This window comes from Salvia splendens, chromosome 19 (genome assembly GCF_004379255.2).
Source record: "Salvia splendens isolate huo1 chromosome 19, SspV2, whole genome shotgun sequence".
NCBI classification, from domain to species: domain Eukaryota; kingdom Viridiplantae; phylum Streptophyta; class Magnoliopsida; order Lamiales; family Lamiaceae; genus Salvia; species Salvia splendens.
In genome coordinates this window covers 27,161,619-27,174,656 of record NC_056050.1, presented here as the reverse complement: position 1 = coordinate 27,174,656, position 13,038 = coordinate 27,161,619, and the positions used below count along the sequence as shown (strand labels likewise).

Here is a 13,038-nt window from a genome sequence, read left to right as displayed (position 1 = left end):
TTTCGGTCAATTTGCCAACAAATATGGAGTAACATGATTAGAGGTGTTCACTTTGCAAGACTGTATCCCGAGATTAAATATGTAATGTTTTTAGTTCATGAGATTCAGTCCCAAAATTCAATCTTGGATGGATAATAATGAAATAATTAGTCATAGCTAACTCTTTCCAACTAAAATAATCTCACAACTCAATCCTAATTTTAGTACTACTATTTTATCTAGCAAATCGAATCCAGCATATTTCCCGTATTATTTTGATTCTAGTCACCCAAGATAAATGGGAATTCAATTCGCTCTCCCCAACTTGTAGATGAAAGATTCACTCGATTCTGAACGATTATTTATCACGACTAACTGCTGTATGACTGTGTATCTATATAACACTAATTAACAAATCATACTTGACTTAATCAACCAAAGTTTCCATCTTTTATTCACCCGATTACACCTTTAAGAAGGGTGATTTATTGCTAACAAATCATTCTACTGTATCCTAAGGCTTAGGTAGCAAAAATTAAAGACTCCATCTTGTGGGGCTGGTTTATTGATAAAGACCAAGCAGGAGAACTCATCCCAAAAGACTAGCCTGTTAGGAGAGAGAGCCCGTTTAGTCTATATACCCCGCATCAGTTGTTCTCACAACCGATGTGGGAATTGAGTCCGTAACATTTATCAATCAAGCTGAGCAGCACGAATTAGGGAAACGTAAAACCTTACAAGGCTTATTGTTAACCTACTAAAGTCGCCTTATGATTCGGAAACAATCTCATATTTCCCTAGAGTCCACGACCACACTCTTCATCGTCTCACAAACCCAAACAGCCTCGTAAGATTCCACCCAAACAGTAGAAGGAACAACTGATCTTAACTGGGAACAGTCAAATGTTCGATGAATGAACACGCCATTCTATCCAACAATGTATCGACTACAGATAAACATATCCTCTGATTCCTATATCGTTACAATGTGTTTTAACGGCGCTAACAACATTTGGGATAGACTGTTTAGAGCATATCTTCATACATTATCAATTTCCCAGTCAGATACTTTTGATTTTTTATCCTAACTTCTTGATTTCATTTACTTAAATTGCAGTAGGAAAATGTTTCACATATCAAACACCTTCGTCCAATCACATATTCATCCCGAGCTCTTGTTCAATCTAAAATCTTGCAAATCAGCATAAAACCATACACAACATCAATCAACTCAGAGAACTTAAACAAACAGTAACGAATCCACCTAAACTACAATTTATAGCAAAGAAATCAAGCTCTTGTTCAATCTAAAATCTTGCAAATCAGTATAAAACCACACATAAAACATCAATCAACTCACAGAACATAAACAAACAGTAACAAATCCACCTAAAATCACAACTCATAGCGAAGAAATCGACATATATAGGCAATCAATCAAAAGGAGGAACACAAGAATTCTCAGATGCACTTCCATTTCCACAGCAAATGCAAATAATTCTCACCGCAAAATGTACTAATTATTGTTGCCCTGATTAACAATAACATGAACTAGGCTGCCTTCAAAAAACGAAACAATATCTCACCGAAACAGCGAAATAATCGGAATTACGTCTTCGTCTTCCTCCTCAGCCGCTTCCTCAGCTTCTTCAGCTTGTGCTTATTCATCTTCTTCTTTCTCTTCTTCTTCACGCTATCAGCTCGTATCACGATCGCGTCGTCGGATTCGGGTGGAATCAGCGTGGGTGAAGGAACCGGGTGGTTGAGAAGAAACTCGAACGAGAAAGCGGGGTAAACTTGGCCGAAGATTGGATTTTTGAGATTGAAATGATCAAAAGCCGGCTGATTTGGGCTCGGATCGTTAGGTTTGGAGATTTGGGAAAGAGCGAAAGGGGGCGGTGAAGAAGGGGGTTTGGTGAAATGGGTGAAGAATGCGGAAGCGGGACGGGTTTGATTCCTGATTAGCTTCTGCAGAGATGAAGACGCCATTGTTAGAGGAGGAGAATTTGCAGGATTCAGTTCATATGTTTCACTGAATCAGGGCTTTTGAAGGGGATTGAAACTGGGAAGAAAGAATAAGGGAGGAAGCCGGCAATCTGCAAATGCGACTTTGGTATTTTAAAAATGCGATTTATGGGAAAATTCTTAAAAAAAAGAAATACCAAGTGGAGAGTAGTATTATTTAAACCATAATTATTTGTTGATTTCTAATCACTTTCAGATTTTGCTAATTAAACTAAAACTATATTATAATTGCAGTTGTACCGAGAGGCGAATCGTGATAAACTTCCACGTAGCAAAAAGTCAAAAACTTGCCAACACAATCACGAATCGAAGCTGCATATCCAAGCAAACGAATTCCTAAAACCTACACGACAATGATGCAAATTGAAAAGATAAAAAAAATTCATGACATTGATTATAGTGATGATGGAAACGACATCGTTTCACATCTACTTAGATAACACTTTTGAAGAACTAGTATTTATCCACGACTTACATGTCACAAAAAAAATAAAATTTGATATTTCCAAACGATTAGTATCGTATCAGGAGAATTTAACTTTGAGCAACGGAGCACAGAAATAACACGTGCTAGTATGTTACAAAGAGTGCTTCAAAAGGAGAGGTAAAATTACACCAGTGATAATAAAAAACCAAAAAATAAATCTGCTGATGCACAGCAAACTGTAACAAGTAACAACAAAATATACAAACAAATCTTCTTCAAGGCAACAAAAAATCTTCAATCAAGCAGTGTTCTTGGACACATTTCATCGTATTTTCTTCGGCAACCAAAGAATTTGAACGAGGCTCTATGGCTTCATTTGTACAACGCGGACAACCAATATAAAGAATTAGGTGGCAGGGTTAGTACGTACGTTGCATCGGACGAGCTAGCTTCAGTAAAGCTTTATTCTCGTGTCTATTCGACTCCTGCAAATCGGGCATAGCTGAAGCTCTTGTCCACACTCGCAACATGTCTACAAGCACAAGATATCTAACTCAGTGACCTCGTCAATCACCATTGCATTTGAATTACAAATCAAAGTGGATTTTACCTGATGGCCGCAGCCAAACGCCATGTCCTTCGGATTACTGAGGCATATGGGACAAATCTGCAAAACGAGCTCGTAGTTTAGTTATTGATAAATCGTCAGTAGTAAATTTGTAGTCGTCCCATGATGTTTTTTTTCAGGCAAATCTAATGCTGAGTTGCGTACACGTCTGAAATTCTGGTGATGTGGATGAATCGTGGTGCAAATGTGTATTAATGTGATGACGTGAACGACATTGTTTTGAACCTAATTACTAAAACAATAAAAAGTAAATAAAATAAGTTTGGTCACATTGACCGATTGAGAATTTTTGAAACTTCGTGATTTATAATTCGAATTTTGGAAGGTGCGGGACAAACCAAAGATGACCTATTCCTCGTGATTTTACCGGGCGTAAAAATGCATGTACATATTTACCTGGTGTTCGTAGTTAGAAGACGGAGCGGGAGGAGATGGAGCCGGAGGAGCAGTGTAGTCATAGTACGAACTAGAGCTGTACTGATAAGCATCTGCTGGCGAGGGCGAGGGCTTTGAATTTCCGCCAAATGCTGCTGCGCCATAGACGGGAGGAGGAAGTGCAATTCTCTCCGGAACGTTCCCTTTCCTTCGACTGGAATGCCCAAAACACGGAAAGGAAGCAGAGTGTCGTAAATACACCAAAAATGGATCGTTGCAGGTACCGACAAACAACAGAGGTGAGAAAATTACCCCAACAGATTAAGCTCCATCGTTGCTTTATATTGAGTAGGGATTTCCATCAACGCTGAAAGAGCAAACTCCGTTTCTTTTCGAGTTTGGTGCGTATTTTTAGCCATAATCTCCGTGAAGTTGACAAACTACGAGCGCGGAGGGCGTCTCAGTGGAAAAAAATGGTAATTACTAACAAAATAAAGGTATAATACGAGGCACGGGACTCACCTGGAAGTTATCGAACTCCCTTGCAGGGATATTGTCGTCGAATTCCTTCATTGTATCCCAAGGGCCGTCTCCAACCCCGACCAAAATAATTGATAGAGGCAACTGGCTGCAGGTATAATTGCAACATTACTTCAACATGTTTACTCCAAAGTCGAGAAACAGAATACAGCTCGTGTTTACGAATATTTACCTTGCTTCGACTATTGCTTGAACAGTTTTCTGCTCCTGTGGACTCAACTGACCGTGTTCGGTATCAACACTTCTCGTGACCTAAAAAGATGACGAGATAAATGAGACGGGTATAAAATAACATAAGGAATCGAACCCCAACATGTCGAAATATGTTAGCACGATATTAGGACTTCAAACACAACATCCCGAAAAATAACACAGATGCCTCATCTTGTGTGGCAGTTAGAACTCGAACAATCTATGCTCCTCGATTCTAACTTTTTTTCGAACTTCACAATATTTCAAACTACGTAGAATTATATTAACATAAACGATGTATGAAGGTAGCATACCTGCCCATCTGCAATAATCACTAAAACATGGTACTGGCCCCGATTCTGCTCGACAACAGTCATAGCCATTTCGATTATTGGTGCAAATGATGTAGGCCCTGCAGGGAAAGTAAGCGTAAGGCAAAAAAAATACAATTTTAATAACGAACTCCACAAGATAGACAAAACACGGATTAACCTGCCAGCTTCAGGTTCGGAACAAGTTCCCTGTAACGGCGCAGAACTTCCTCGAATCCATTGCAATTCCTTCCATCGGGATAAAAACTAAATACGTCTTGATCATGAGTTGACGCTGTGAAGTTCAATTAAAACATTCAAATTACAACATTAATGAAAAGTTTAAAAAGACGAAAAAATTAGTAGTATGTAATATAGTACCATCTCCGAACCCGTAACAAGGGATCAAATTGTCGTCATCAAAAGCTGCCAAGGTTTTCCCTACAATGGTTATGGCTTGTTCGTAGGGATTCAGACCACCGCCAATGTGATGTAAGCTTAGGTTGTTATATGATTTCTTGCCTAAAAACGGAACCAAGTTAAGAACATTTCTCCAGAAGTTCCAGTAATGCGATTAATCTATGTGGATAAATAGACCTACCAGTCCATTCATTGCTCTTAGTAAAATCAATCCCGATAATCAGGTTTGAAGACTCGAGGCCAGCTCGTGCAAGAGCTTCGGTAACCTGCAGAAATTCATTCCATTATTTTAATCATCTCAACAAGACTCGCATATATCTTAAAAGTATAAAGAAACATCTCGTTGAGAAAATGACAACAGAGACTAGAAACTTATACACACTCGACATAAGGTCATACATATAAGAATCACTTCACCACTCGATTCTACTTCAACATAAATCTGGCTTTCAAATCATCGACAACTATTTGTATGCTTTCCCTAGAACTCAAATTATAGACATCATAACATATAGATAAGCTATTTTAAGAAAGAATTCTAAGGCAGATTTATCAGAGAAATGGTACTCGAGAACTCGAATAGTTCCATCAGTCTCGTCCAAACTTCTGGTATCGAAGGTGAAAATCTCACGTGAATTTTATACAGACACGATGTTCAAGCTAAACCTTCCCTGTCTAGCTCCTCGGATTTCACATCCAGCCAATTCAATTGAACGGAGTATTAACAGTATTCAAACATAAGACACGTGATATCAGATTTAACTGCCAATTCTGAGGTCTTCTGACACACACATACCTCCTCTAACGAACGATAGTTGTCAGCAATCCTCGAATACCTCTTATCAAGCCTCTTTTGTGGCGCATGCACTTGAGGAGCAGGCATACGGTATGGGGCCGGGGCAGGTGATGGAGGCGCATAATCTTGGGGCGAAGCGTAGAACTGCTCCACAGGCGGATATCCTGCTGATGGTGCTGGATATGGATACGCCACAGGTGGGCCCTGATCATCATATCGTGAATTCGACGATCCAGTGTTTACGCCATCATCATGCTGCCACCCTGATGAAGTAGAACCCGTTCTTGACGGTTGGTTCTGCTTAGGATAATTTTGTGCATACTGCGAAAACGTCGCCTGACCATAATCGTGCTGCCATCCAGACGAAGAGCTAGACCGGGTCGTTGAAGCTTGCCTCCAACTCCCCTCGGCTCTAGGGCTCGAGCTCTTGTTTCCCATCGAAAAATCAGCAAAAATCCCCCCAAAAATCCACAATTATCAAATGAAACCTGTCAATTCAAAATCCTAAAAGCTCAGACACAAAGCATCTCAAACTAAAAATAATAACTCCATTTATTACAAGACAAAAGAAGAGAACCTAATAACCTCTTTACAACAAAAAAAATAGCATAAACCAAATCCTCCAATAATAACAGATGCCTCGTTTATATAATCATACAAATTTCACAATTAAAATGTGAATTCGAAGAAAATTCAAAACAAGGCGACTTTTGAAAGATTCAAAAGTCTCTTTCAAATTGCTCTTACCAATTCACACCTACCATTTTATCTGCAATTACTCCATAATTATCACACATATGTACAGTGACTAAACTCCAAAATATTTGTGTTCACACAGAAACTTGCAATTGAAGCGAAAATGTGAAATCCCAGTTAAAACCCATCATTTTTCTCAACATCAACAGGTGCCAAAAACATCAAAATTGAAACTTTTGAAGATTCAATCATCTTTTTCAAGATCCCACTTACCGGATAGAGAGAGATGAGAAGCGAAAGATGGAGTCTTTTTCAGCCGTTCTTTATAATCCGTAACAGAAATGGGGGAATTGACCTGGAAACTACCAAAAAAGGAGCTTGGCTTTTGTTGAGATGTATTACTATTTATTTTCTGAAAAGATTATTAAATGAATTGTGGAATTGGAATGGAGCTGGAACCTTCTCTCTTTTGGAGATTAATCATTCAAAATGGGAGCTTTTTTAGTGGGAATCTCACATGTGATTAAAATAAAGTTGTTTGTTGCGGACACTCAAAGTTTCTGTATATCATGGAGTGTCAATATATTTTTGTTTAATTTCGAATAGAAAAGCCGATCTAAGTATAAAGTCAAGGATCGAATTCATCGTGTTAGATGTTTGATAAATCTAAAATTTTAATCCTTCCGTCCCCCGTTAATTGACACTAGTTGACTTAACACGAGTTTTAAGAATATAATAAAAAGTGGATAAATGCGAGTTGAAAGAGTTAGTGGAATGTGAGATTTTTATCAAAAATAGTAAAAAGTAAAGTGTCAATTAATTATGGACGGACGAAAAAGAAAATTGGTATCAATTAATAGAGGACAGATGAAGTAATATTGTAGGCTCGAGCTACTGTTAATTTCGTTGTGAGGTTTTGGTATCGGCATCATCGAAAACAATCACAAACCATTGTTAGTGGATCATGAGTCTTCCCGTCGTAGTTTAGCAGTCTCTGACTCGAGCCATGTTAATTTATAATCTGTCTTGGAATGATTATCATGGGTTAAATCTTGGCTCACTAAAATAGACTAACACATAAGAATAGGACAAATATCGAATAATTGTTGGTAATCTTACCAAATCAAGTTTGATGGTCGACTTTCTTTGAATTAGATATAAATCTATTCAATACGTGGTAGAATGTCCAAATTTCAATGCCTAAACAAACAACTGTATACAAATATACATGTGTTTTGTAATATTGGAGTCAATAGAATTAAATAGAAGTTGAACAATTAAGCAGTTTTTTTTAACAAAATTGCATTTTGCAAAATGAAAAACTTTGTGGCCCAAGTTAAAGAACTGCCCAAGTTTGGGACTATCCAAATTGTCCATTGATGAGTGGGCCTTGGGCCATAAAAGTTTAGGCTGGATTAGTATTAGGCCTGAACTGATATTTGGTTAAGTCTATTGCAATTTTTGTTTTTTTTAATGATAATAAATGTGTGTCGTACAAATAAGTTGAAGGTTCGAACCGTTACCATTTCGGACCAAATTGCCTCTGAGCTTGAATGAGACATTGAAGTACTTATTTTGGCAGAATATTTCTAAGTCAAATTGAAACGTCGAGTGCATTTTTATAATTACTAAAGATTGAGACATTTTCATATAAAAAGCTACATTGATATGACAAAATCTAATATTTATGAATGGAAGAATAAACAATAATCAATTATATACTTTAGATAAATGATACCCGTCGATTCATGAAAATGTGACAAAATCTAATATTTAGAGTAGACGACACATGTTTTAATGCACATTTCGTACACATGAAAGAGAAAGATAAAAAGTGATTAAAGTATGAAAAGTTGATTTCTGTAATCCATATAAATTTAAATAAGTAGATGGAGTATATGAAAGTAGTAAAAAATTGTGAAAAAAGATTTTAAAATATAAATAGAGGTTAATTTTGGTTGACGGACCAAAAACAAAAAAATATAGGATGATTAATTTTCGTGGACGAAATTAGGGCTGATAATTTTTAATACGACACAATAACACGATACGGACCCGCACAAAATTAACCCAATAAGGACACTACACGAACACGCACGTTCAGAATTTGGGTCCTTATAGGGTCGACCCAATAAGAACACGAAGATAACGGGTTGGGTCGGGTCGGGTTTGGGTTATACGTTAAGAAGAAAAATATTTTTTATTAATTAAAAAATTATTAAACTTTAATTTTTAGTTATTTTTGTTGATTAAAAATATCATACTTTAATTTTAATTAATTAAAAAATATTATACTTTAAATTTAATTAATTAAAAAAATACTATACTTTAATTTTATTAATTAAAAAATATTAATTATTTTTTTTATGAGTTTTAAGAAAATATTATGCTTAGATCTTATTAAAAATTATTTTTTTAATTTTTTAATTATATTATATAGATTTAATATTACTATACTTTAATTTTATTATTTTGATTAAGAAAATAATTATTTTAATTTGGTGATTTTTTATTTTATCGTGTAATATCATGTTTAAATCGTATAATAACACTATGTTTTAGTAGTTATCGTGTCGTGTCAAGCTAACTTATTATCATTAACAGAGAGTTGACATTTTTTTGGTACATGATAACACGTACGAACCCGACACGAACCCGTTGGGTTGGGACACGATAAGAACCCGATGATTTCGGGTTGGGTTGGGACACGATTGGGTTGGGTCGATAATGGGTTGGCATGATAACGACCCAACCCACACAACTTGACAGCCCTAGACGAAATAAGTATATAAACACCATGGGAACCTTTTTCTTCACTGCATCAAATGTAAATATATTTTTGGCAAAAAATACTAAATTTAGTCATAACATTTATTTTAAATTTAATCACATTACTATTAATTTCACGACAACACAACCTCATATAAAAATAAACAAGAAAAGAGCATTAAATTTAGCCCCAAAACAACAAATTCCTATTTTTGAGGGGCGAAAATGAGAATATCTGATACTTTAAGCTTCCACGAAAAAAACAAAAATTTTCAAGGTTTACCGCTCAAATATCTTCAACCTTTTTGAAATTTTCGTTGGAAATTGAATACTTCAACCGAAAATTTCCGCTTGCAGCTATGGCGAGCGAAGCTGCCCACGACAATCCCGACGAATGGGAGCTCATAAACGACGACGGCTTCGTCTACAAGCGCAAGAAGCGCCCCCGCCTCGAACCCGCCGCCGCAGCTCCTCCGCCGCCGGATCCGGCGGCGGAGCGGAAGCACCGCCTCGAGCGGCGGAAGAGGGCCTTGCTGAAGTTGAAAGAGAGGTACCTGGAAGAGATCAGCCGCTGGGAACTTTTGTCGAACACGTTGACTGCAATGGAGCAGAATGCTACGAAACAGTCGATGGAGCTTCCCACGACTTCTTCTGATGGGGCTTCTAGCTCCGGCGAGATTTCGGCGGCGGATTCATCTCGACGGAGACTCGTCGGTGACCTTCTCGCTCAGGTAGCTCCACAATTGGTTTCTGGAAGCTTCTAATTTTGAAATTAGGTTAATTTTTGTGCGTTTGGAATTGCAGGTTGAAGCACAGGAGGCTATAATTACGGATTTATCGAATTTGTGCGATGTAGCTGAAGGGCTGTGCAGTGCACAGGAGGGGAGATTCAAGCAGAAGCTAATAGACCTACCGATTTGGGATCCGTCGCCGGAAGAGCTCATGAAAGCATTAGGTGATGGATGAATTGAGTAATTCACATCTGTTAGCGATAGGTAAGTGGAATAATTTGATTAATTTCTGATAGAAATCACGAAAAAGTAGAAATCAGGGGAAAATGTACAATGGCTGGAGATGTTCAACTTGTAATCTTGTGTAAATTGAGTGGTAGGGCAATGGGATTTGTTTTGAATCGGTTGAGTTGTAGAGTTGCTTCTTAGCTGTATAAACTAGGTTTTATGGTGCCGGGCTCATTGATGTAGTTGATGTTTGAGCAAGAAGGATGTGAAAATGATGGATGGGATTTCGGGTTCTTGGCATATCTTGATCTCTGGATCTGGATAGGGTGGCGGTGGTGGCGGTGGTGGTCTGGCTGAGTTCTTGCTTCGTAGCTGTATAAACTAGGATCCGTGGTGGCAGGCTTGTTGATGTAGTTGATCTTTGAGCAAGAAGGATGTGAAAATGATGGATGAGTTCTGGTTCTTGGCATTTCTTGATGTCTTTGGATCTGGATATGGTGGCGTCGTGGTGGTGGTGGTGGTCCCGTGGAGGAGGATTAGAGTGTTCACACGAAGCTCCTCTGCCACCTTGTTGATGTAGTTGGTCTTAGAGCTAGAAGGATGTGAAAAATGATGGATGGCATTTCTGGTTCTTGCCATTTCTTGACATCTCTCGAGCCAAATAGGGTGGCGTGGTTGTGGTGGTGGTCCGGTGGAGGATTAGGGTGTTCATACGAAACTCGTGTGCCACCTTGTGATGTGGTTGATGGTCTTTGAGCAAGAAGAATATGATGGCATTTCTTGGACCGGATAAGGTGGCACGGTGGAGGATTAGGGTGTTCATATGAAGCTTGTATGTTTGTTTCTAGATAATGGTGGCTAGATGTAAAATTTGTAAGATGAAACTAGCAAGCAATTATCCAATCTTGTTGTGATTTCTTTGGAGAAATTTGTTGTTCATGTTGGGGTGTTGTGTGATGTGATCAGCTTATTTGTGTTGTGTGTTTCTAATGGTGAAGATATGGTCTTTATGACCAGCTACATGTCCAATTAATTTGTGTATCATTATGGATATCTATTCAATCTATTAAAACTTTCAATTTGTGGACTCTCTTTCTAATTCTAGCATAAAGTTCTAATGTTTTTGGGCTACACATTCACATTTCATTTTAGCCAAAATGCCCAAAACTCATTTTTGGCATTGTTAATATATTTATGAACCCGTTGGCTAAATATATAAAACAAAAGTTGGTGCTCATATAAGGAACTCACGTAAGGTGTGAGTATATCATTTCCCACGTGAGATAATATGTTGCTAAACATCAATTAATTGCAAATATATTTTCTACTACACAATAGATTTCATTTTTGATAAACTTATTGCAAAAAAAGGATGAATCCGTTTAGGACAAAAGTGGAAAATTGAAAGAACAACGTACGATGCGATCATCCGCATGTTTATCCTCGTACCTTTCTATTATCAGTATGGAATAATTACGAATATTCCACCATACGTAATTCTCGTTTTTGAGTAAACATACGAAGTTGAAAGATTTTCCTCTGCACATTTGTTTTATTATCTCTATCCCTCTCTGAAAAGACTGCAACAACCCTCATGAGAGAGAAAGAGACTAATTTGAGAAAAAAAATTACACAAAATTGAATCTTGAAAGAAATTAAAAATCAGCCCTTTTTAATAGTTTCTTCGATTATGTGATCTCGATTTTTTATTTGATGTGTAATTGGAGAGGAAGAGGGGTTAGAGAGAGAAAGGAAAGCTGTGTGAACATTGAGAGAGAGAAAGCTTCCAAAAAAAGTGATGATTGTGATGAGGTATGATGCTTTCACTCATTCAATCCCCTTTCAATTGCTGATTTGATTTTGTTTCAATGATTAGAAATGCTGAAATTTAATCTTAGTTTGGAATATGAGTTCTTGGATTGATGAATTGCTTATTTTGGGGATTTCCTGGAGAAACAATAGGTTTGATCTTAGTATTTAGTTTATTTTAGAGAAATTCTTTAATATGGTTGGCATTTAACTATTTGTAGTATGTGTATATGTATTTAGAAAAGGGTAATTGATCGCTAATAACACGAATTTTGGTTGATTTCTGAATTTTCTTACAAATTTAAAACTTGGTCGTATAAGTCACACTTTTGTTGTCGATTTCCCACGTTGGACGATTCCGGCAAAATGATGAAGGCAGATGCACAACACAGCAGAAGGGAGAAGAGATGGATGGATATAGGTGGCTAGGGTAACAATGAATCGCAGCTTAGTTGGCAAAAAAGTTTCTCCGTCATATATTCTATGATGAACCATTGTTAACTTTTTTAGAAAAAAATTTGGCTAGTTTCTATATAAATATAGAGAGAATTGGAGACCAATAGAAAAAGAGAGTGATGAGGTGGAATGTTTTGTCTTTTTCTATATGTACATGTCACACCACTTATGCCACATAATGTCCACATAAGTAAATGATTTTTATGACCAAGTTTTAAGATACTAAGCCTCCGCAATGGAAGTCCATCGCAGGGCCGATGCGAAGCCTATATACCATCGGCTGGGGCGATTGATCGGGCATGGGGCGAAGCCGAAAGGGATGAGAGATAGGCCCCCTTGCGATCGGCCCTCATTGCTAGTGCTATCTCCTTGTGATCGGCTCCCATTGCTAGTGCTATAAGCGATAAGAGATTAAATCATCATTTTATATTTTTTATTATTTTTAAATTTGTAAATAAATGTAAAGTTGAAAAGGTGACCACATTAGAGATAAGGCGTGAAATCATCATTTTATTATTATTTTTAGTGTTTAAGAAAATTGGTTTCATCGAATTCGTGTGTCGTTAGATTATTCTTGCGTGTTATTTCCTCCATTCCATGTTTTGTCATTTCGGTCTATCCCACAATAATATTTTACTTTTATCATAAGAGGAATG

General features: G+C 37.3%; 2 protein-coding genes and 1 long non-coding RNA gene across 5 annotated transcripts; 2 read left to right on the top strand and 1 right to left on the bottom strand.

Moving 5' to 3' along the window:
• Window positions 1-2,482: 2,482 nt before the first annotated feature.
• On the bottom strand, window positions 2,483-6,903 carry LOC121780029 (E3 ubiquitin-protein ligase RGLG2-like). Of its 3 annotated transcripts, none has more exons than XM_042177546.1 (12): window positions 6,663-6,903; window positions 5,694-6,181; window positions 5,079-5,163; window positions 4,859-4,999; window positions 4,659-4,772; window positions 4,481-4,578; window positions 4,147-4,226; window positions 3,957-4,062; window positions 3,747-3,874; window positions 3,456-3,648; window positions 3,042-3,098; window positions 2,483-2,963 (listed from the first exon to the last, which is right to left on the bottom strand). In XM_042177546.1, the coding sequence occupies exons 2-12, from the start codon at window positions 6,129-6,131 to the stop codon at window positions 2,883-2,885; spliced, it is 1,521 nt and encodes a 506-aa protein (XP_042033480.1). In that variant the 5' UTR covers window positions 6,132-6,181; window positions 6,663-6,903; the 3' UTR covers window positions 2,483-2,882. The 3 variants fall into 3 exon arrangements, with proteins under 3 accessions (XP_042033480.1, XP_042033481.1, XP_042033482.1); XM_042177547.1 differs by lacking the exon at window positions 6,663-6,903 and adding an exon at window positions 6,441-6,630; XM_042177548.1 differs by lacking the exon at window positions 6,663-6,903 and adding an exon at window positions 6,455-6,629.
• Window positions 6,904-9,394: 2,491 nt separating this feature from the next.
• Window positions 9,395-11,204, top strand: LOC121778266. Its single transcript, XM_042175585.1, has 2 exons — window positions 9,395-9,889; window positions 9,963-11,204. The coding sequence occupies exons 1-2, from the start codon at window positions 9,518-9,520 to the stop codon at window positions 10,122-10,124; spliced, it is 534 nt and encodes a 177-aa protein (XP_042031519.1). The 5' UTR covers window positions 9,395-9,517; the 3' UTR covers window positions 10,125-11,204.
• Window positions 11,205-11,698: 494 nt separating this feature from the next.
• LOC121779356 lies at window positions 11,699-12,934 on the top strand. The gene is made up of 2 exons (XR_006045791.1): window positions 11,699-11,929; window positions 12,306-12,934. It is a non-coding gene; the product is annotated as an uncharacterized LOC121779356 (long non-coding RNA).
• The last annotated feature ends 104 nt before the right edge of the window (window positions 12,935-13,038 follow it).